This window comes from Saimiri boliviensis, chromosome 15 (assembly GCF_048565385.1).
Source record: "Saimiri boliviensis isolate mSaiBol1 chromosome 15, mSaiBol1.pri, whole genome shotgun sequence".
Classification (NCBI taxonomy): Eukaryota; Metazoa; Chordata; class Mammalia; order Primates; family Cebidae; genus Saimiri; species Saimiri boliviensis.
The window spans coordinates 75,087,951-75,111,725 of NC_133463.1; the positions used below are offsets into that span (position 1 = coordinate 75,087,951).

The 23,775-nt window shown below is 40.9% G+C and overlaps 1 protein-coding gene across 1 annotated transcript; it reads right to left on the reverse strand.

Moving 5' to 3' along the window:
- Positions 1-495: 495 nt before the first annotated feature.
- LOC101049693 (polyubiquitin) lies at positions 496-23,569 on the reverse strand. Its single transcript, XM_074386622.1, has 2 exons — positions 23,461-23,569; positions 496-1,062 (listed from the first exon to the last, which is right to left on the reverse strand). The coding sequence occupies exons 1-2, from the start codon at positions 23,567-23,569 to the stop codon at positions 575-577; spliced, it is 597 nt and encodes a 198-aa protein (XP_074242723.1). The 3' UTR covers positions 496-574.
- Positions 23,570-23,775: the final 206 nt, after the last annotated feature.

A 23,775-nucleotide genomic window follows, 5' to 3' on the forward strand; every position in this document is an offset into this window, starting at 1 on the left:
ATCCCAGCACTTTGGGAGGCTGAGGCAGGCAGATCACCTGAAGTCAAGAGTTCAAGACCAGGCTGGCGAACATGGCAAAAACCCGTCTCTACTAAAAATACAAAAATCAATCGGGTGTGGTGGCATGTGCCAGTAATCTTAGCTACTTGAGAAACTGAGGCAGGAGAATCACTTGAACTCGGAAGGCGAAGGTTGCAGTGAGCCGACAGTGCATCATTACACTCCAGCCTGAGTGACAGAGCAAGACTCCATCTGAAAAAAGAAAAAATGGTACAACATGACTTGTCACTCGTGATGTTTACCTTGATCACGTGGTTGAGACAGTGTTTGTCAGGTTCTTCCAGTGTTCACATAACTCTTTTCCCTTCCTGTGCTCAATTCTTTAGAAGTGAGTCACTAAATACAGCCCACACTCAAGAGATGGGGTATGTATACGTGTGTATACATGTGTATATGCATACGTATATATTTATACACACACACACACACACACACTTTTTTGGGGGGGAATGCAACAACTTTATTGAAAGAAAAGTGCAATGAGATTTGTTGAAACTTTAAAGGGGTGGGAAACTTAGACATCCCCCCTCAAGCGCAGGACCAAGTGCAGAATGGACTCTTTCTGGATGTTGTAGTCAGACAGGGTGCGCCCATCTTCCAGCTGTTTCCCGGCAAAGATCAATCTCTGCTGGTCAGGAGGGATGCCTTCCTTGTCTTGGATCTTTGCCTTGACATTCTCAATGGTGTCACTGGGCTCGACCTCAAGGGTGATGGTCTTACTGGTAAGGGTCTTCACGAAGATCTGCATCCCACCTCGGAGACGGAGGATGAGGTGAAGGGTGGACTCCTTCTGAATGTTGTAGTCAGATAGGTTGCGCCCATCTTCCAGCTGTTTCCTGGCAAAGATCAATCTCTGTTGGTCAGGAGGGATGCCTTCCTTGTCTTGGATCTTTGCCTTGACGTTCTTAATGGTGTCACTGGGCTCGACCTCAAGGGTGATGGTCTTACTGGTCAGAGTCTTCAGAAAGATCTTGACTCTCCAAAGAAAGGGTTTCTGAAACGCTTCATACACACATCAGTTTAACTCTGTAAGTTGAATCTACACTTTGACAACCATTCTGCTAGATAGTTCCGTTTTTGTTTTAAAGCCAGATATTTCTCATTACAGCCTATAGTCCCATTCACTCTGGAATATCCAAACGCAGCTTTCAGAAGAAACGTGTTACTAACTCACTGAATCTAAACATAGATGCAGCTTCCTAAGGTGAATGAACTCACAGCAGAGCAATTTGAGAGAAACGTTTCTTCTGTGTTTTAAACGCAGTCTTACTGCTAATTCTCATATGGCTGTATATGGCTGGAAACATCTATTTAGTATGAACTGTGCTTAGTGACTCACTTCCAAAGAATTGAGTATGATATATATTAATCAGTCAACTGAAACTGAACTTAAGAGAACCGGACTAAATAAAAAATGGTATGACACACTTTTAAACTATGTCACTTTATTTGCCAATACTTGTCACATTATACTTTTCAGGAGTACAAAGGAAATGCAGATTGCAAAACGTAACACATTTTTCTTCTGTTTATTTCTTTTTCATGCTGCCATGTCTGTCTGGAACACATTTTCTCCTTTCACCTTGGCTAATCCCCACTCATCCATCAATCCCACAAGATTGTTTTTCTTTTTTTAGTAGAGATGGCATGGCATCTTGTTATGTTGCCCAGGCTGGTTTCAAACTCCTGGAGTTAAGCAATACTCCCACCTTGGCCTCCCAAAGTGCTGGGATTACAGGCATGAGCAACCGTGCCCAGCTAATATTCAGTTCCGACTTTACTTCTTCTGAGACCCCTGTTACCCATTTAGGCAGGGTAAGGTATTCCTAATCTTGGCTCTACAGCATCCAGTTCATACCATTTACTGTTTCATTCATGTTTATTGTCTACCACCCCTTTCTGGTCTGTGAGCTTCTCTCTTTTTTGTTTTTTGTTTCTTTTTTGTTTTGGCGAGACAGAGTCTCACTCTGTCACCCAGGCTGGAATGCAGTGATGAGATTTCCACTCACTACAACTCCCATCTCCTGTATTCAAGTGATTCTCCTGCCTCAGCCTCCTGAGTGGCTGGGATTACAGGCATGCACCACTATGCCCAACTAATTTTTGTGTTTTTAGTAGAGATGGGGTTTCACCAGGTTGGCCACATTGGTCTCCAACTCCTGACCTCAAGTGATCCTCCCGCCTCGGCCTCCCAAAGTGCTAGGATTACCGGTGCGAGCCACCACAACTGGCCAACTTCTTTAAGAATATGACCATATTTTTATTCCTGGGATCTAGAACACAGAAGAAAATTAATAAATGCTCATTGAAAAAATGACTGAATGAACTTGAGACTCATAACACTCAAATAAATCTTATCTTCACTTTAAAAGTGGAGAGACTGAGGCTTGAAGGTATTTGATAACTTTCCTGAACTCACACAACTAGAAATGATGAGGGAGCAGGACACAGTTCTGGGTTTTCTGACTATGTCCCTCGTGTCGATTTAGGGGCTGATACTCTAGGTAAATTTAAAACCACAAGAGTCTGTCTGCTAACCATTGATGTGTAAAAATTCCTTAGCAACCACACCTTGTTAGGTATTGGGCTGGGTTACTTCTTTCCCTAGGGTCGGCTACTACCATTTGTGTGTCAATGCTCTGTGTTCTGATTTAATAATGTATTTTTGTTCTTGAACTCCTGACTTCAGGTGATCCGCCCCCGTTGGCCTCCAAAGTGCTTGGATTACAGGTGTGAGCCACCATGCCTGGCCTTGGTATTGAAACTTAATTATGAGTCAAAATTGCCCAGGTAAGGTGGCTCACGCCTGTAATCCCAGTACTTTGGGAGGCCGAAGTGGGCAGATCACTTGAGGCTAGGAGTTCAAGACCAGCCTGGCCAATATGATGAAACCCCATCTCTACTAAAAATACAAAAATTAGCCAGGCATGGTAGTGCACACCTGTAATCCCAGCTGCTCGGGAGGCTGAGGCACAAGAATCATTTTAACCTGGAAGGTGGAGGTTGCAATGAGCCAATATTGTGCCACTGCACACCAGCCTGGAGTACAACAGAGCAACACTCTGTGTCAGAAAAAAAAATAATAATAAAAGTTAAAAAAAAAGATTCACAATTATAAACTATGATACAGAATCTCAAGGGACTCCAAAGGCTTGCCTCTTTAGAGGAGAGTTTAAGAGTGTTCTTGATGTCAGGAGACAAAACGTAATCATGTACATTCTTTGCACTCTCTGATCCTAATTTTAGAGAGGAATTGCTAGTTCTAAATTGGATGTAACCAAGGGTCCTGGTTTATAAGGATTATCAAATTCTGGACTCTTCCCTTGTTTTACAGAATATGACACAGAACTCCAGGAAGGTTAATCAACGCTGATGGTCACCCAGCCAGATGGGGAGGAGCACCATGTCCTGAATCTCCTCTCAGCATCCTCTATCTCTGTCTATTATCCTCTACTAGAGTTGGCTGAAGTCCAGAATACTATGTAAGTAAGTGAATTTGTCAAGGTATATAATGAAATTTTGGAGTTCCTAAAAAAAGAATGAAGGAAATATGGGCCATAAATATAGCTCTTCTCCCATCTCTTCTTTGTCCTCATTTTGCTTCTTACTTTTCCTCATCTTCCTTTTACTTGAGCAAGTGGGTTACAGTAAAAGAGACAGACATGGGCAGAGTTCCAAACCAATTATAACATCTAAACTTCACCCACAGCTAAAGAAACATATGCTGAATTTTCTAGACCAGTTCTAATTTCAGGGATTCTGTTCATTCTCCCTTAAGAAATTTTTTACATTGCTAAATTCAAAATGGGAACCTCACCACTCAAGGAAAAAGTAGATAGTACTTTTGGCTATGCTAGAAAAGGTTCAGCTAAATGACAACGTAGCTGGAGTTTTCTTTCTTGGAATTCTGTATTTTTTGTTTAGTTTTGTTTTCTCATTCATAGTCCAAGGCCATCAATTCCACTGTTATCACCTCAAGTCCAACAGTAGTCATGAAACTGCTACACTCCCACACTCTGCTTTTGTGTGTGTATGTGTGTGCGTGCGTGTGTGTGTGTGTGTGTGTGTGTGTGTGTGTGTGGTTAAACTCCAAGCTAAGAATGGTTTTTGCATCTTTAAATGGTTGCAGATAAATAAAAAGAGTGATGGTATTTTTGTGACATGTGAAAACTATAGTATATATGAAATTCAAATTTCCGTATTTATAAATAAAATTTTGGATTTTGTTCAAAAATTGGTAGAAATTGGTTTTCTCACTTTTTATGTAAGAACCTATATTGTATTCTCAATTTCGTATGTTGGTTCACAAAGCCTAAAATATTTACTGTCTGGCTCTTTACATAAGAAGTTTACCTCCCCCTGTTATAGAGTAAGATTTTAATATTATGGTTCAAAGCTCAGATCTTAGAATCAAACGCTCTTGGATGGGAAGCCCGGCTATAGTACTTATTAGATGGGTGTCTTTGAACAAGTTCCATGCCTCTCACAAGTTTGCTCATCTATGTGGGGAAACAATGAACCTGCTTTGTGGGAACATTATGAGGATTAAATAGGATAACTCATGTCAGGCCATTACGTGTGCCTGACACATAATAAACAGTAAGTGTGAGCTATTATCAGTGTCTGAATTAGCACTCCTGTGATCTTTGTCATTATTATTATTTTTTGAAACAGGGTCTCATTCTGTTGCTCAGGCTGGAGTGCAGTGACACAGTCATGTCTCACTGCAGCCTTGGTCCTCCCACTTTAGCCTCCTGAGTAGCTGAGACTACGGGCAAAGATATGATAGTTGGGCGAGGTGCTATGGCTCATGCCTGTAATCCCAGCACCTTGGGAGACTGAGGCAGGTGGATCACTTGAGGTCAAGAGTTTGAGACCAGACTGGCCAACATGGTAAAACTCCATCTCTACTGAAAATACAAAAAAAAGAAAAAATTAGCAGTCATGGTGGTGCCTACCTATAATCCCAACTACTCGGGAGGCTGAGGCAGGAGAATCGCTTGAACCCTGGAGGCAGAGGTTGCAGTGAGCCAAGATCTCGCATTGCACTCCAGTCTGGGCAACAAGAGTGAGATTCTGTCTCAAAAATAAATAAATAAATAAATAAATAAATAAAAAATAGAGATATGATAGTTGTTACACCTATAATCCCAGCACTCTGGCCAGGAGTTTCAGACTAGCCTTTGCAGCATAACGAGACCCTATCTCTACCAAAAAAATATATATATTTTTAAGTGTTCTGTAAGATATGATAATTGTATTAATGGCAAGGGTCAGATAAACAAGGGGAATAATGTGGAGTCTTGAGCAAAACTCAGGAGTTCAACTCCTTGATTGAAATACTCCTCTACTGATGGTTGTATGACCGACCATAATAGTATAAAACATGTATTTGGTCTTTGCCCTGGGTTTCTAGCACAGAGCTACTAAAATCCTTGAAATCTCCCCAGTGACAGGAGTGTCTTTTGTTATTCCTAATGAGCTCCTTTAAATCACACCGAATTTATCCTGATGAGGTGATTGGTAGAGGAGGCCCCTAACAACTTCAGGATGGGGGCTGATCCCCAGAAAGACAAAACATATGATTAGAAGGTGAAAACTCTCAGCCTTGTCCCCAGATTCCTCTGTGAAGTGGGGATGGCAGGGGTGGGGGTGAGGGGTAGAGATGGGGCAAGATGTTGGGTTATAAAATCTCCTGTACAATGAGACTCAACCAGCTTCTAGGCTTGTGAATCCACTGGTGTGCCAGGAAGGTGGTGCCCCCAGAGGGTATGGGAGCTCTGTGGCACTCCCACCTTGCCCTGTGTATTCTTCCATTTGGCTATTTGAGTTGTATCTGTGACAATACATGGGTAAACATAAGTATAGTGACCTATTTCTCTAAGTGATTGTAGCGAATTATCAACCCTGAGTGGGGTTTTGGGGAACCCCCCAGTTCATAATTGGTCAGGCAGAACTGGGGCAGCCTCAGAATCCCATTTGCAGGTGGCATCTTCAGTGAGGGCAACCTTATAAAACTAAGCACTCCACCAATGAAGTCTTCACTAACTAGGTAGGTAGTGTCAGAACCATAGTGAATTGTTGGAGTTACCGTCAGAAGAAGCAGTGAGGAAAAACAATATACATTTAGTGTCAGACGTGGTAATGCCACACAACCACCATCATGGACTGCCATTTATAGCTCACAGAATAAGGAAGATTGCCCCACATGGTCCAAGCATTCTCAGGCTCTCCAAATCCATCCCATTCTTTACTTTCCACCGTCAGAGGCATTTGAACCAGAGCAACTCCATGTTGAATAGGAGCTGGGTAAAATGAGGCTGAGACCTACTGGGCTGCATTCCCAGGAGGTTAGGCATTCTAAGTCACAGGATGAGATAGGAAGTAGGCACAAGATACAGTCATAAAGACCTTGCTAATAAAACAGTTTTCAGTAAAGAAGCCAGCCAAATCCCACCAAAACCAAGATGGTGATAGCGAGATCTCTGTTGTCCTCACTGCTCATTATACTCTAATTATAATACATTAGCATGCCAAAAGACACTCCCACTGGTGCCATAACAGTTTGCAGAAGCCATAGCAATGTCAGGAAGTTATCCTATATAATCTGAAAGGGAAAGAACACTCAGTTTCAGGAATTGCCCATGCCTTTCCTGGAACACTCCTGAATAATCCACCTTTTGTTTAGCATATAATCAAGGAGCAACAATAAGCATAAGCAGCTCAGCAACTCATGCTGCTGCACTGCCTATGGAGTAGCCATTCTTTTATTCCTTTGCTTTCTTAATAAACTTAATAAATTTGCTTTCATTCTATTCTATGGACTTGTCTTGAATTCTTTGTTGCGTGAAATCCAAAAATCTTCTCGTGGGGTCTGGATCAGGACCCCTTTCTAGTAACACCACTAGTGAGAATGTAGACATACTTATGAAGCAAAACACTCTCAATATACAACGTCCCAAGACAAATTTGGGGAAAAAGTCTAAACTATAAGTAGGAAGAAACTGATTTTGGAAGGGCTTCACAATTCGAAAAGCTGTTCACTATCCAAAGTGTCTGCAAATCACATTATCCTGCAGAGTAGGGCTTGGTCCTTTTATTCAACCACCCCTGCTTCCAAATTGGGTCTTTTGGAGCTTGCAGGGATAAAGAACAGAGCCCATGGCAAGAGCAACTTCCTTTATTACTGGGAGAAAATCTGTGAGATTGTTGCCCTAGCAAAAATTCAATTACATTTGTAGCCGAAAGCCCTCATTCTCTAGTTCCTATCTAGGGAAAGGAGGAGAGAGGAAGTTCCTTGATCTCTCAATGACTCCAGGTTGATGAAGCTCTTAGTCTCATCAACACTTTATTCATATTCCTGCAATGCACTTGACATTTCAATATTTATCTTTTGCTACCTTCTGCAATTACTCCCATCTATTTACTAAACTATAAGCCCCTCAAAGAATAGGTTGACTCATGCTAGATCCCAGCAGATTGCCTGGCCCGTAGCCGGTATGGAGCAAATACATAAGCAAGTTTATGTGTGTCTTTGATTATCTGGGGTGTTTTCCAACACCAACAACCAATTCTCCAATCCTCCAGACACCAGCTGGCTGCACTAAAATTTAATTCAATTCTGACGCTAACTACCTTGGAGTCGGCATCAGATCCCATAAATTAGCAGCTCAGTCCCACAAAACTGACCCCACGTTAGACGTCAGTGTAAGGCTCTGGACCACCAGGACTTCTGACCAACTGGCCATAAATTCATTGCATTCCTCCAACACCCTTCTGAAGCTTGATAGTTAGCTGTAAGTGCTCACAGCCAAATGAAAGAGATGTTATTGAGCAGAGCAAGATATGGTGGGGGCGGATCTGTGGTTCCAGGAGCGTCATCCCCTCTCAGAGGGTGCCACCTTCCTAGTACCTGGCTGTGTTCACCAAAGCAAAAGTTTAGCAAAAGTTGTGCTGTTTTTATAGAACTTTAATCTCCAGGGTCGTCCTTCTGTTCCCAAAGGTTGTCGGGTGGGGCTGAAAATTCCTGCCCTCTAATTTCTTACTTGATCTTTCTGGTGACTAGCCCCATCCAGAGGCTACATAAGGGCCCCACCTGTGTCACCTTACTAGCATAGTCAGGTGTGATCTGAAGGGCTTGTTCTGAGTAACAAAAGACACTTATCATTTAGGAATGCCAAGGGTTTTAGGAGCTCTATAGAAAAAAACAAGTTTAACAAAACATGCTCCTATCATCCCAATCACTTAAGAAATCATGAGGGTTTCAGGAGTTCTGTACAGAGATCCAGGGACAAAGACCAAATATACTTTTTATTCTAACAGAATGTGAAAAAGGAATGAATCAGTAAGTGACAAAATCTCTAACTGGGATAATAAGGCCTATCTTGCAGGATTCTTGTGAGGAACAAATTTTATTTATTTTATTTTATTTTGTTTTGTTTTGTTTTTGAGACAGGGTATTTCTGTTACCCAGGCTGGAGTACAGTGGTGTGTTCTTGGCTCACTGCAAGCCCCACCTCCCAGGTTCAATCAATTCTCCTGCCTCGGCCTCTTGAGCAGCTGGGACTATAGGTGCACAAAACCAAGCCCAGCTAATTTTCGTATTTTTAGTAGAGACAGGGTTTCACCATGTTGACCAGGCTGGTCTTGAACTCCTGACCTCAGGTGATACTCCTGCCTTGGCATCCCAAAGTGTTGGGATTATAGACATGAGCCACTGCACGTGGCCTTTATGAGGAATAAATGTTAAAAGAAACTTTGAGAAAGTACTGGGCTCAGTTCCTTCTGCTGTGTATGCTCAGTGAATGTTAAATTTTCTTCCTTCATTTTCTAATCACAAATGTCCAATTTAGTTTCTGTGGCACATGACATCATTATCGTTTATATGTTGGTTTACTGTTGTATTTAGGCACATCTAAGAAGCCGTCAGATCCATTTGTGTCAGTGCTTTTACCTACTAGGCACTCTGTTTTAGCACAGCATTGCAGTATATTTCCCAGAGCAAATCGCTGTTTGCATATTGCAAGCAAAGAGCCCCCTTGCCAAGGACTGTTAAGTGCTAAGTGCAGTTCCTATTCGGGAATATGAAAACTGGGTATCTTGAAATAATAAAGGATACATATAAAATCCCAGTGCTTTAGGAGGCCGAAGTGGGGGTATCACCTGAGGTTAGGAATTGGGGAGAAACCCCGTCTCTACTAACGCCTGTAATCCCAGCTACGTGGGAGGCTGAGGCAGGAGAATCACTTGAACCCGGGAGGCCAAGGTTGCATTGAGCCTAAACTGTGCTGTAGCACTCCAGCCTGGGCCACAAGAATAAAACTCTGTCTATAAAACAAAACAAAACAAAAGGATACATATGAAAGAAGACGGTCTTTAACCTCCAAAGGAAAATGTGTGTGTGTGTGTGTGTGTGTGTGTGTGTGTGTGTTTAGCAACATACTGCAAGAATCTAGAGAGAAAGTGGCAGTAGTATCTTAATTCAAAAGATCTATGAAAACCACCCAGCCATTAAAGGAAGATAGTTTTTTGTTTGTTTGTTTGTTTGTTTTGAAGACTGTTGCCCAGGCTGGAGGGCAGTGGTGCAATCTCAGCTCACTGCAACCTCCCTCTCCCAGGTTCAAGTAATTTTCCTGTCTCAATCTCCTGAGAAGCCGGGATACAGGTGCCTGCCACCATGCCCAGCTATTTTTTTTTTTTTTTTAAGTAGAGAGGGGGTTTCACCATGTTAGCCAGGATGGTCTTGATCTCCTGACCTCATGATCTGCCCACCTCGGCCTCCCAAAGTGCTGGGATTACAGGCATGAGCCACCGCGCCCAGCCAGGAAGAGTTTTTAACTTAGAAGGAAAATTTTTAAAAAGGATATATGAAAACATTGCAATAATTGAGAGAAAAAATTGCTAAGAATATCTAAATTCAAAAACAGGTAGTAAAACTATCCAGCCATACTAATCTGTAAACAGAAAGCTCTTCCAGATACATTTGATCATTAAAAGAGAAAGCATTTTCAAGAATTAATTTTCTATTTTATTCTATTTAGTTTTGTATGTATATGGTATTTCTTTTATCTTAAGGAGAATAAACAAAAGAAAATAGACTAGGAAGCTGTTAAATCAAGTTTGTTCATCTTTTTTCAGAGAATCAGGTTGCACAGAGGATGTTTGAGATAAGTTAAACCAAAGTTTTGTTGTTTTTAATAATGCCCAAACTTCCCAAAAAACAAACCCCAAAAAACCCAACTGCTGCCCACTGCACTGTATAAAACTGACATTTGGCCGGGCGCAGTGGCTCACGCCTATAATCCCAGCATTTTGGGGGGCTGTGGCAGGCAGATCCACTGAGGTCAGGAGTTCGAGACCAGCCTGACCAATATGGTGAAATTCCATCTCTACTAAAAATGCAAACATTAGTCAGGCGTAGTGGCTGGTGCCTGTAGTCCCAGCTACATGGGAGGCTGAGGCAGGAGAATTGCTTGAACCCGGGAAGCAGAGTTTGCAGTGAGCTGAGATTGTGCAACTCCAGCCTGAGCAACAGAGCAAGACTCTGTCTCCAAAAAAAAAAAAAAAAAAAAAATCGACATTTGGCAGCCATAATGCAAGCCACAGTTCTTTAAATACTTGAGTCATAGCGATTCTTTCCATTGGATAGAACCACATGACACTTAAATACGATTAACATTTAATTTGTCATCTCCTTCCTCGTGACAATGAACTTTTTGTGGCTGAGCATCAATTAAGGAAAGAATGAAGAGGAATCATTTCTGGATCCAACCAGAACCCTAGTGGGCTCCTGGCTTGGGTGGTCTAAGCAGGAGAGGAGCCAGATTACTTGTGTAGCCTAATTTATATCCATTACAATTGCAACATGGTGTCTCTGTTGCTGGTATGATTACTTGGAAGCCAGCCATGGTTTCTCTCTCTGTCTGATGTTGGCAGGGTGTACCCTTCAGGGCCATTCCTGCCCCAGGCTTCCTTCTATTGTCCCTAACCAAAGGGCTCTCCAATTCATGTTGCAACAAACCCACCTCAGTACCCACAGCCCAACAAGAAAAGAAACAGGACATAAATATATCTGACAAAGTCATCGGGGATTAGAAAACAGATTCTGGCAATAAATATGGTAATTAAGTAATTTGAAACTTCCAGCACAGAGCTCTTTGAAAATGAAATCTCAGAACTGGAGTCCCGAGTGATTTTTGCACAATTATGGAAAATTATGAGAAATTCAAAACTTTTTGGTGGCATTTGAGTATCTTTCATTGACAAGTTAATAACTTTTCTGTCCACACTAGGGAAATCTTAATGATATCATCAAGCAAAAGACCCTACTCCCTCCAAACTGCCCAGTGATGAAGCTGGTAACTGCAGAGCAAACTTCTACTCCTCTGGAAGCCAAGATAAAGTTTAGCTTGAGTATACAATGAACAATTGGTAGATGTTTAAGAATTTGAGTCAGCTGCTATTTAGCAGGAGGAAAAGTGGTGTTTCTCTCTCTCATTTAATAGCATCGAGGCTTGAATTATATTTTACTGTTGCACAGAGAGGGGTTTTGTATGTTTAACCAATCTCTAGGTTGTGGCTCAGCTTAGTGTGTTTGCTATTAAGAAGCCTGATATTGGCCAGGAGCTGTAGCTCATGCCTGTAATCCCAGCACTTTGGGAGGCCAAGGTGGGTGGATCACCTGAAGTTGGGAGTTTGAGACCAGCCTAAACAATATGGAGAAATCCCATCTCTACTAAAAATACAAAATTAGCTGGACTTGGTGGTGCATGCCTATAATTCCAGCTACTCGGGAGGCTGAGGCAGGAGAGTCGCTTGAACCGGGAGGCGGAGGTTGCAGTGAGCCAAGACCACACCATTGTACTCCATCCTGGATGATAAGAGCAAAACTCTGCCTCAAAAAAAAAAAAAAAAAAAAAATTCCTGGGTGTAACTATCAGCAAACACCTGCAAGCTAGCTCACTGCAACCTTGGCATTATCAATACTGCATTATCAAAGCCCTCCTCAATAGACAGCACAAACACTATTCTAAAAAATCCAGGCCAGGGGCAGTGGCTCATGCCTGTAATCCCAGCACTTTGGGAGGTCGAGGCTGATAACAAGGTCAGGAGTTCGAGGCTGGCTGGCCAACATGATGAAACCCCTTCTCTACTAAGAATACAAAAATTAGCCAGGCGGTGTGATGGGCACCTGTAATCCCAGTTACTTAGGAGGCTGAGGCAGGAGAATCACTTGAACCCGGGAAGCAGAGGTTGCAGTAAGCCAAGACCACACCATTGCACTCCAGTCTGGGTGTAAGAGCAAGACTCCGTCTAAAAAAACATATATTCACAGCAAGCCTTTGTTTCCTTGCAGTCAGCATGTGCTGGCCTTCCAGCTGCCTTCTCACAATGTATTTTCCTACTTCTCTAATAAATCTGCCTTATTTACTTATTTCTTTTGAGAAAGAATCTCACTCTGTTGCCCAGGCTGCAGTGTGGTCTTGGGTCACTGCAACCTCTGCCTCCCAGGTTCAAGCGATTCTCTTTCCTCAGCCTCCTGAGTAGCTGGGACTACAGGTGTGTGCCACCAAGCCTGGCTAATTTTTGTATTTTTAGTAGAGACAGTGTTTCACTATGTTGGCTGGCTGGTCTTGAACTCCTGACCTCAAGTGATCCACCTGCCTTGGACTTCCAAAGTGCTGGGATTACAAGCAAGAGCCACTGTACCCAGCCAAATATGCCTTTCTTTATCTACAGCTGTCTTGGTAAATTCTTTTGCCCCCACACCACCAGCCCAGACAGTCATTGCTTACACAGGACAAGGTTTTTTATTTCTTTCTTGCACTAAAGCCCTTAAGACTTTACTGAGAACCTATTATGTGCTAGCACTCTGCTGAGTGTTGGACATAAGAGAAAAATAATAATAAAGTTCTCCTTTATTGGGCATTTACTATTCATGCAATACTAAGTACAACATACTTAGTATTATAATTGAATGAGAGAACTTCAACTTAAAAGGGTTAACTTGCCCAAAAGAAAAAAATCACTTGCTTTTAAACAGAGGGCTCTGCTGTTGGAAAAAAAAATGAGGTCTCAGGATAGATAAGCACCTGAAAAAGTAATTCTACGTGATTTGATGAAGTTTTTGCTCTCATTCATTCCCCTCACTCCCTTCTTCTCCTGGAGACTGATGACTTTGATAATGCAACCCAAACTAGAGAGGGCGATAGACCCTCTTCAGCATGAGGCACAGATGAGTTTTCAGAAAGAAGTATGGAATAAAGTTTTGATTTATGAATTTTTAAAAATATAATCCAATTGGAGACCAGAGCACTGTGAAATCAGCTGCTTGTCCTTTCCCTTCACTATCCTGGAAATCTAAAGCCCCAGCTAGGCTGCTTCAGATAAGAGAATAACTATCAATGAAGAGAGGCCCTTGCTCGAAGATGGGAAAACTGGAATAAGCGCCTTCAAGGGCTCAGAGTATGGATTTGAGAGAACAGAAGGTAAGTGGGAACGGCCGAGGAGGACACTTTGCAGATGACGAAGCTGGGTGGTGAATGTGCTTGGAAATCCCAGGACAAATATCTCAAATTCATAAAACAGAGCTCAGAGTCGAGATAAACGATCTTACAAAGCCACTCCGAAATGCCCATCATTTTTAGGATTCTCCATTGGTTGCATTACATCAACAGGAATGTGAAATGTATTGTACAGGCATTCACATGCTCTTTGAGTTTTTCCTGTTGATATTAACATTTTAAAACACAGTTTCATCCTTCTCTTACAGAACTGAGTGATGTTTAAACATAACATGAGTACATTCCAGAAGTCCATAAAGCCCAGATAAAAGAGCGACTAAATCCCTCTGAGGATAGGGTGGGATGATAAAGAAAATTGTCAAGGAAGACAGGGTAAGACTTCAGCTAGCTGAATAGTGTCTACTAGTGTTTGTGAGCAGGCTGGCCGGTGCCTAGGGCAAGGCTTGTAAGTACACAGAGGCTTGGCACTGTGTCCTGTTTTGGAAACAAAGCATTGATCAGTGGTTCTGTTCTGGAAGCCTGTTGAAATGCAGATTCTTAGCCTTGTCCCTGAGACAAATTCAGTGGATTTAGAGGAGCACTTTTCGTTTTATCTAACTTTTTAACTTGGTGTTGTCAAAAGACAAAATTGCAGCCAATTTAGTTTAAAGATTTAATTAGCTTTTATTTGCAATACTAGAATCGGGCAACACTTCATTCTGTAAAATAGAATGACTATTCCACTGGGCATGACAGAATGATCGGTTTCTGTAAGGCAGGAACAAGGAAACAGACCAATAGAAAAAGTAGATTGTTTAGTATCAGTTTACTACTACAGACTTTTTTTTTTTTTTTTTTTTTTTTTTTTTTTTTTTTTTTTTTTTGGTAAGGATAAAGCAGAGGGGACTTTCTTTTTTACACTGACTCAGGTACAATAGGGTCTTTCTGATTGGTTGCTGTGAATCTTCTGTTTGGGGATTTATCTGTTTCCTTTCAGTTTCAGTTTGATTACGTGGCACTTAGCATGAGGGAGTCCATTTTGGTTTGGTCTGGTCTGTGCGGCCTGGTATAGAAGGCTAGTCCAAAACCATGGCCTCCAGTGGACTTTAACATTGTATTTAATTAGAACTCAGGAAGTGCCTGAACCTAGATGGAAAACAATTTACATCTTTATTTTCACTAACTAAACTGTAACTGAAATTTAGCATTTTAAAAACAGGCAACAAACTAGGTAGCATTAGTGGTATGTGGGATATCACTAATAGAAACCACAAATATTTTCATGTCACATTACTTTTGTAGATTTCTCAAAATAACATTTATGCTAAAATAATAGAAGCTATTCAACTTGGTCTTTTGTTATTTTATGTGTTAGTGAATAAGCACACACTGCTGCGTCAGAAAATTAATATATAGTTTCATAGATAGAAAACGGTATAATTAGTTTTCTTTGTAATCCTGTGTATTTAATTGCATTCATCTAAAAACATGGTGTGAGAAGAGATTCAAAGGCCAATGGGGTCTGTGGCACAAGATGTTTAATTACTTCTTACCTAATGGATACAACATACACTATTTGGGTGATGGTTACACTAATAGCCCAGACTTCACTACTTCACAATATGTTAATGTAACGAAACTGCACTTGCACCCCCTAAATCTATTTTTTTAATTAAGTGTACTTTCTGGTTCTAATTCCTGAAATACATACAATACAATTAACGCCCTAATAAAATGTTTTTAATATTTAAAAAAAGTTTAATTACTTCTTCTTGAGTAGGTACCAGGAATCTTCATTTTTATTGTTTGTTTAATTTAATTAATTAATTAATTTGAGATGGAGTTTTGTTCTTATTGCCCAGGCTGGAATACAGTGGTGCAGTCTTGGCTTACTGCAACCTCCACCTCCCAGGTTCAATCGATTCTCCTGCCTCAGCCTTCTAAGCCAGTAGCCAAGATTACAGGCTCCCATCACCATGCCCAGCTAATTTTTTTTGTATTTTTGGTAGAGACAGGGTTTTACTATGTTGGTCAAGCTAGTCTCAAACTTCTGACCTCAGGTGATCTGTCCGCCTTGACCTCCCAAAGTGCTGGGATTACAGGTGTGAGCCACCGTGCCTGGCTGGAATCTCCATTTTTAATATGCAAGCCTGATATTTCTAATGCTGGTAGAGCAGGGAGCAGACATTAAGAAACCCTGTTGTAGGGTATGTGTTTCTGTTTCTTTGTGTGTGTGTGTGTCTGATGTGGGGGAATTGGGGGTAAAATGATGTGTGGGGGAGCAACAGTGTGTGAAAGTGAGACTGGAAAGTCTGCCAGGCCTGACTGCAAGTCTTCCCAAGAAAGTTCATTAGGCAAAGCCCAAAGAATGTCACATTCTCAGACTTAAAGGTGAAGTCATAAACAAGTAATGCATACCATGTAGCCACCCAACTGTAATTTAGCCTTCACTTCTTACAGCCACTGTTTAACCACGGAAGTAAAGCTGCTGGGTTTTATAACAATTGTGGATTTTTGTGCATGCTTATTAGCCTGATATGCAGGTCAAGAATAGGAATAAAAATAAATGAGCTGTGAGACAAAAAAAAAAAAAAAAAAAAAAAAAAAAAAAAGTAAAGAAAATGCTAAGAAACCAGAGCCCTCTTAGTAAACCAAAGGTGGGGACCTGTGGAACAGGAGCTCTGCCATCTTTTGCTTTAGGATGATTCTGGCAGCCTGTTCTGCCACTCCTCTGTATCCAGGTAATTAGAGGCTGTGGAACCACACATGGAGATCGGAAGCAAGCCCATCCACAACCTAATTTCAAGTGTTTTATTCAACCTCATCATGTTTTAATTATAAACTACATTAATCTGTGGTTTCAAAGAGAACTAAGAACTAAATTTAGTATCTATTTAGTGAATTCTGGTAATTTACACACTTGACTCATGTAACTTTCAGAAAGCTACTCAGATCCCCATTTGACAATTAAATGCAGCTCAGATGGATAAAGATCTTGTCAGTCAGGTGAAAGAGCCATGAGCTATGAAGCCTTGCTGATTTTACACTTCCGTGCTGCTTTTCTAATTTGTGCTGAGGAAGTTCCACAATTGGTTGAGGAGAAAAATTACCTACATTGTCTCTTTAAAAACAAAATCAAGTTAAAGATGGCAAAATACATGCATTTATCTCTTCAACGATCCAAACTCAGGAAAAAGAGAGTAAAGGGATTATTTTAAGTATAAGCCCTCAAGGACAATGAGAACAGGAGAGGACATAATAGCCGCAAAATTGTTGAAGCTGCAAAGCAGATGGATGATTGATATGACTTAGTAATTGCACGCATGCTGATCCCAAGCCTGCAGTGGGAGACCCAGTTGAGCAAGCTGACTTTTGGAATGAGCCACGCACATTCCAAAAGAGTCAGAAATTAGTGGTACTATGTGCCTCTGGGGACAGGAAGATTGTGTATGTGTGGGTGGGGTGGGGGGTGGCTAACAGGAGGATTTGTGTTTGTTTGTTTGTTTGTTTGTTTTTAAGTAGGATTCAGGAGTTAAACCCCACATTTCTTTTTCTATATATCACAGCCTGGAGGTTTATTTTTTGAAAGGCTTGAAAGGGCTAAAATAAGGGTCTTTGCCCTGTGGAATACCAGGCACAGATGAAGATGGGACTTTGATACTGCAAGAGATAATACAGTGAGAGAGCTTATGGACTGATTTGAGGTTACTCCCCCCACACCACTTCTCCCCCTCCCCAACACTCCCTATTTGACCCTTAGAACAAGCTAATATGCTGCAGAAATGTGGAGTCCGAAGGAGCCTTCTTGGGGAATCTGACTAGCTCTCTGGTAAACACAGAGAGGCACTACTGAGATCCCTCTTCCAGGACCAGCTGACCGCACATTTTGGGGAGGGACCCTATCAACTCCTTCACATGTCTGGTTCAGCTGCAGACAGCACCCTTGCCCAAGGTCATGCCCTCCCTGGGATGGCCCACATCCAACGACTGATAGAGGTGGGAATAGACAAAGCCATTTCAGCTCAGTACAGAACACTCTAATGAGCAACCCTCCCTCCAGAGCTCCCTGCCAGGGTGGCCTGCATTGCAGTTTAATATTTTTTATTTACTTAGGAGATGGAATCTCACTCTGTCTCCCAGGCTGTAGTGTAACAGCACAATCTGAGCTCATGCAACTTCTGCCTGCCAGGTTCAAGCGATTCTCCTGCCTCAGCCTCCAGAGTAGCTGGGATAACAGGTGCCCACCTCCACACCCAGCTAATTTTTATAATTTTAGTAGAGATGGGATTTCACCTTGTTGGCCAGGCTGGTCTCGAACTCCTGACCTCAGGTAATACACCTGCCTTGGCCTCCCCAAATTCTGGGATTTCAGGCTTGAGCCACCCACCACCCCTGTCTGTGGTTTGACTTCTTGCTTTGTCCAATTCTTCCTACCCAATGGGCCTTAATGTTCCAGTGTTGATTCTCAAAAATCATCTTGCATCCCAATTTTGTTTCTGTGTCTGCTTTCAAGGAAACCAACCCACAGAGGCACCAAGCGAAAAAGACCTAGATATACATGGAAGTCTAGGTCTGCCAGTATTAGCAGTTTCCCAACGAAATGGACAAAGCAGCACTTCTAACAGTGAAGTACACCGTCAAGGGTCCCAGTGTGTGCACTCAGGGCTCCAATCAGCTTTGGAGAGCCACAGCCTTAATTATGAGATGCCCAAGTATCACCCAGCATCAGAAGGAAGTCTCTAAAACATAAATAATAGAAGGCAAAACCAAGACGCTGCACAAAACACTGTATTTATCAAGATGAGATATTTTATTCATGTATCAAAAGTGGGAAAATATCAGAGAGACTTAAAAAGCTCTTGGAAATCAAAATGATGAGACCAGTAATCATTATCAAGAATCTCAACCAAAGAGTTTGAAGATAAAGTTGGGTCAATTTCCTAGTATGTGGAGCAAAAAAGAATAAATAGAGATAAATGAGAGAAAGATAAACAAACGAAAATTTTATTTGAGTCCTGAAGATCCAGCATCCTAATGATAGCACCTCCATAAAGAGATAATTCAAAAAATGAGGACAACAGTATCAGTTAATTCAAGAAATCTTCCCAGAATGGAAGCCATATGTTTCCAGAGTAAAAGGGCCACCTAATCAGGATTTAATTAATCACTCATTAATACTTTGTAAATGGATTTTTTTAAAATATGCAAACCACTCAAATAAAGAAAAAGCAAAGGAAAGAAAAAAAGATGCCACAAATTTCTTGAGAGGATGGAGAGCAGTTTCTCCACAAAAGATCAAGAACCACAATGGCTTTAGAGCATTTAACACGGCAGGCTAGTAGAATGCCCTCAAAATTCTGAGGAAATGGCATGATTCCTAGTGTTTTCTACACCGTGTAAGTCTAATTTAGAGTGGATATATGCCTTGGTCTATTTGGGTTATAATGAAATACCATAAACTGGGTTGCTTATTAACAACAGAAATCTATTTCTCACATTTCTGGGGCTGGGAAGTCCAAGATCGAGGCACCAGCAGATTCAGTGTCAAATGAGGACCCACTTTCTGGTTCAGAAATGGCACCTTCTAGCTGTGTTCTCCCAAGGCAGCTTTGTAGAATCTCTCTCTCTTTTTTTTTTTTTTTTTTTTTTTTTTGAGACAGGATCTCACTCCGTCACCCAGGCTGAAGTATAGTAACGTGATCTTGGCTCACTACAGCCTCTGCCCTGAGCTCAGGCGATCCTTCCACCTCAGCCTCCTGAGTAGCTGGGACTATGGGCAAGCACCACCACTCCCAGCTATTTTATTTACTTTTTTTGTTTTTGGTATTTTTAGTAGAGACAGGGTCTCACCATGTTGCCCAGGCTGGTCTCAAATTCCTGAGTTCAAGTGACCTGTCTGCCTCAGCCTCTCAAACTACTGGGATTACAGGCTTGAGCCACTACGCCCGGCCCTGGGGTTTCTTTTCTAAGGGCACCAATCCCATTCATAAGGGCTGCATGCTTATGACCTAATCACCTCCCAAAGGACCCACCCGCTAACCCCGTCACATTAGGAATTCTATTTTAACAAAGGAATTTTGGGGGAACACAAACACTTAGACCAAAAAACATGGAACAAAGATGTTTTCAAAAACACAATATCTCAAAAATGTTAACTCTCATGAAACTTTTTATTTGAAATTTAATTGAAGATGAGTTCTGTAAAAGTAAAGACAAAAAAAAAAAAAACCAGGAAAGAGATTTAAGAGTTGCAACAGACTGAGGGATCTAATATCAGAGAATGTGAAGACCCAGGAAGACGGTGAAAAGTAGGAAGAAGGATGACTTTGTCCTGGAATAGGGAGGGCTCTGAGATGTTCTTCTTCAAGAATATAAAATTAAGAGGCTTCTTCATGTGTCAGAAGAAGATGAGAAGACATTTGGGCAAGCAGAGAGACGTTGGAGATTACTTAGTGAGATAGATGTACAGCAAAGGAAATAAACAAGGAAAGGCAATTATTAACTTCAGCGAAAATGAGAATCCATGCAAGAAAGAAAATGCCATACTAATAAACTACATGATTTACCTGTAAATACACATATCTAAAATGATTTCTCAGTATTTAAATATATGTATATAAATAAACATTTACATATTTTGAATAATGTAAACACTGAATATTTAATCTCACCATAATTAGATAAAACCTGTTAGGGGGACAGGAATGGAAAAATAGTACATGTGTAGTGTTGTTTGAGGAGAGTGAAAATAAATCCTCATTTTCTATGGCGGATAGCAAATAAAACCTATAACTAAAAAATGAAAAAAAGTAGTATTTAGGGACGTGGAAGAATATATCAAGAAAAAAAGTCTACAATGCTTTAAACAGTCTCTGGGGGCTTAAGGAATGAGACGGTGGAAGACAGTTTTTTGAGTTTGTTTTAATAAGCCTTATAGAACCACTTGACTTTTTAAACCATGTTCATGGATCACTTTAATAAAAATAAAAACTATCAGGTTCAGTGGCTCATGCCTGTAATCCCAACACATTGACAGGCCAAGGAAGGAGTATCATTTAAGGCCAGGAGTTCCAGACCAGCCTGGGCAACAAAGCCAGATGCTGCCTCTACCAATATAAGTAAAAATAAAAATGGCCAGGTGTGGTGGTGCACGCCTGTAAGCTCAGCTACTCAGGAGGCTGAGGCAGGAGGTTCGCTTGAGCCCAGGACTTTGAGGCTGCAGTGTACTATGATGGTACCACTGCACTCCAGACTGGCTAACAGAGTAAGACCCTTGTCTCTAAATAATAATAATAACAACAACAAAATTTTAGAAAGAGTGGAGCCAACCAGACTTTGCTTTCTGTGACCATCCCATTAAGGTGAATTAGGGTTGGCTTCCCATGTCCCCTCTCCTGGGCATAGTACTTGACAGCTGGGCTCCTTAAAACCTGCTGAATCTGGAGGACGGTGATAGATGATGCAGGTCCTTTCAGTGAAATGATGGTCTCAAAAAATGGGGAGGATGCGCTGGGGATTTAGAAGGCAGGGTAGCCAGAAAGAAGCATAAATTACCCCCACCATAAGTTTCACAGAAATGCTGATGCTAACAGCTGTGGGTGAGATTTTTGCAATAAGTGTCAGCCTGATGACAGATACCACAGACAGTTGCAAAAATGTCCAACTTTCTCCTGAAGTTTTCTGGCAGGGCAGTGGGCTCCATCCTTGAGAATGAATCAGTTTGTTTGAGCGTCATGATGGACAGAGCCTTAACACCAGGGTCCCCTGACTCTGCACTCATGTTTGCAGGGAGCTGAAGGGGGTAAGTAGGACACAGGGAAGCCAGCATTTACTGACTTCCAGCTATCCTGCATCATGCTCTTTATCCGAAATAGAAAAAAAAAAAAAAAAATAGAAACACTAAAAGATCTTGGTCTCTGGAATTTTCTCTGGACAGCAAAAAATAAATTCTTTTCATCATCTTCCTAATCCTTCTATTAGCAAATGCTGCAAATAGAGAGAATTCTATCTTCAACCCCCTTTAAGACAGGAGAATTAAAACTTTTTGTTTCAAGGTTTCTGCCTTTCTAAAAGTGAGTATATAGGATGAATAGTTTATGAATTTGGGAAAACATTCCAATGTCCTTTGTGGTTAAGAAAGACAAACCTCAGCAGTGATCTGGGGGAGGAAGTTGAAACAGTGGGGAGAGAAAGTGCCCTGAAAAATAAAGGTTTGTTGGTTTTTTTTTAATGCTGATTTTTAAAAAGTTTTTTTCTTTTCTTTTTTTTTTTTTTTTTTTTTTTTAATTTCCATAGGTTTTTGGGGAACAGGTGATGTTAGGTTACATAAGTAAGCTCTTTAGTGGTGATTTGTGAGATTCTGGTGCATCCATCACAATGTTGATTTTATTTTTTTCAATTTCAATAGTTTTTTTTTTTTTTTTCAACAGAGTCTCACTCTGTCACCCAGGCTAGAGTGCAGTGATCCTATCTTGGCTCACTGCGATCTCTGCCTCCTGGATATTTCAATAGATTTTTGGGGAACAGTGGTGTTTGGTTGCATGAATAAGTTCTTTAGTGGTAATTTTAAGATTTTGCTGTTTTGGTGACTATGGCCTTATAGTATAGTTTGAAGTCAGGTGATGTGATGCCTCCAGATTTGTTCTTTTTGTTTAGTCTTGCTTTGGTTATGTAGGCTCTTTTTTGGTTCCATGTAAATTTTAGAATTTTTTTTTCTAGTTCTGTGATGCAAAAATGCTCAACAAAATACTAGTTAACCAAATCCAACAGCATATCAAAAAGATAATCCACCATGATCAAGTTGATTTCATGCCAGGGATGAAACCCTGTTCATCAGGGATATTGGTGTGTAGTTCTCTTTTTTTGCTGTTGTTACGTCCTTTTCTGGTTTTGGTATTAGGGTGATACTGGCTTCATAGAATGATATAGGGAGGATTCCCTCTTTCTTTATCCTGTGAAATAGTGTCAATAGGATTGGTACCACTTTTTTTGTTGGCAATTTCTTTTATTGCTATTTCAATGTCATTGCTTATTATTGGTCTGTTTAGAGTTTCTGTATCTTCCTGGTTTAATCCAGGAGGATTGTATATTTCCAGAAATTTATCCAGCTCCTCTAGGTGTTCTAGTTTATGTCCATAAAAGTTTTCATAATAGCCTTGAATAATCTTTTTTGTGTGGTGTCCGCAGTAATATTTCCCACTTTGTTTCTAATTGAGCTTATTTGGGTATTCTCTCTTCTTTTCTCGGTTAATCTCATTAATGACTTATCAATTTTATTTACCTTTAAAAGAAAAAAGCTTTCTGTTTCATTTATCTTTTGTATTTTTGTTGTTTCAATTTCATTTAGTTCTGCTCTGTTCTTCATTATTTCTTTCTTCTGCTGAGTTTGGGCTTGGATTCCTCTTGTTTCTCCAGTTCTATGACCTTAAGTTGTCTCTTTGTGTCCTTTCAAACTTTTTGATGTAGGCATTTGAGGCTGTGAACTTTCCTCTTAGACTGCCTTTTCTGTATTTCAGAGGTTTTGATAGGTGGTGTCGCTACTGTTGTTCAGTTAAAAGTATTTTTTAATTTCCATCTTGATTTCAGTGTTGATCATTCAGGAGCAGGTTATTTAATTTCTATGTAATTGCATAGTTTTGAGGGTTCCTTTTGAAGTTGGTTACCCATTTTATTCCACTGTGATCTGACAGAGTACTTGATAAAATCTCACTTTTCTTAAATTTCCTGAGACTTGTTTTATGGACTGTCATATGATCTATCTTGGAGAATGTTCCATGTGCTGGTGAATAAAATGTACTCCCATGATTCCCATGTGTTGTGGGAGGGACCCAGTGAGAGATCACTGAATCGTGGGGACTGCTTCCCCCTTACTATTCTCATGGTAGTGAATCAGTCTCACGAGATCTGATGGTTTTATCGGAGGTGTCCACTTTTGCAGCTTCCTCATTCTCTCTTTGCCTGCTGCCTTCCATGTAAGACGGGACTGTCTTTTTTTTGCCTTCTGCCATAATTGCGAGGCTTACCTAGCCACGTGGAACAGCCAATTGGAACTGTAAGTCCAATTAAACTGCTTTCTTTTGTAAATTCCCCAGTCTCGGTTATGTCTTTATCTGCAGCATGAAAACAGACTAATAAAAGCATATTACTAGAATTGTTTTACTGGTTCCTTTTCATTTGGGTGGACTGTGCCAGACGGAAGATCTGGGACTCAAGT

Excerpts from the sequence above, each read along its gene's own strand:
- LOC101049693 (XM_074386622.1), bottom strand. The coding sequence starts at position 23,569 with ATGGCAGAAGGCAAAAAAAAGACAGTCCCGTCTTACATGGAAGGCAGC. Across the intron at positions 1,063-23,460 it reads CGATAAAACCATCAGATCTC|CGTTTCAGAAACCCTTTCTT; the intron begins GTGAGACTGATT and ends GTGTGTATGAAG.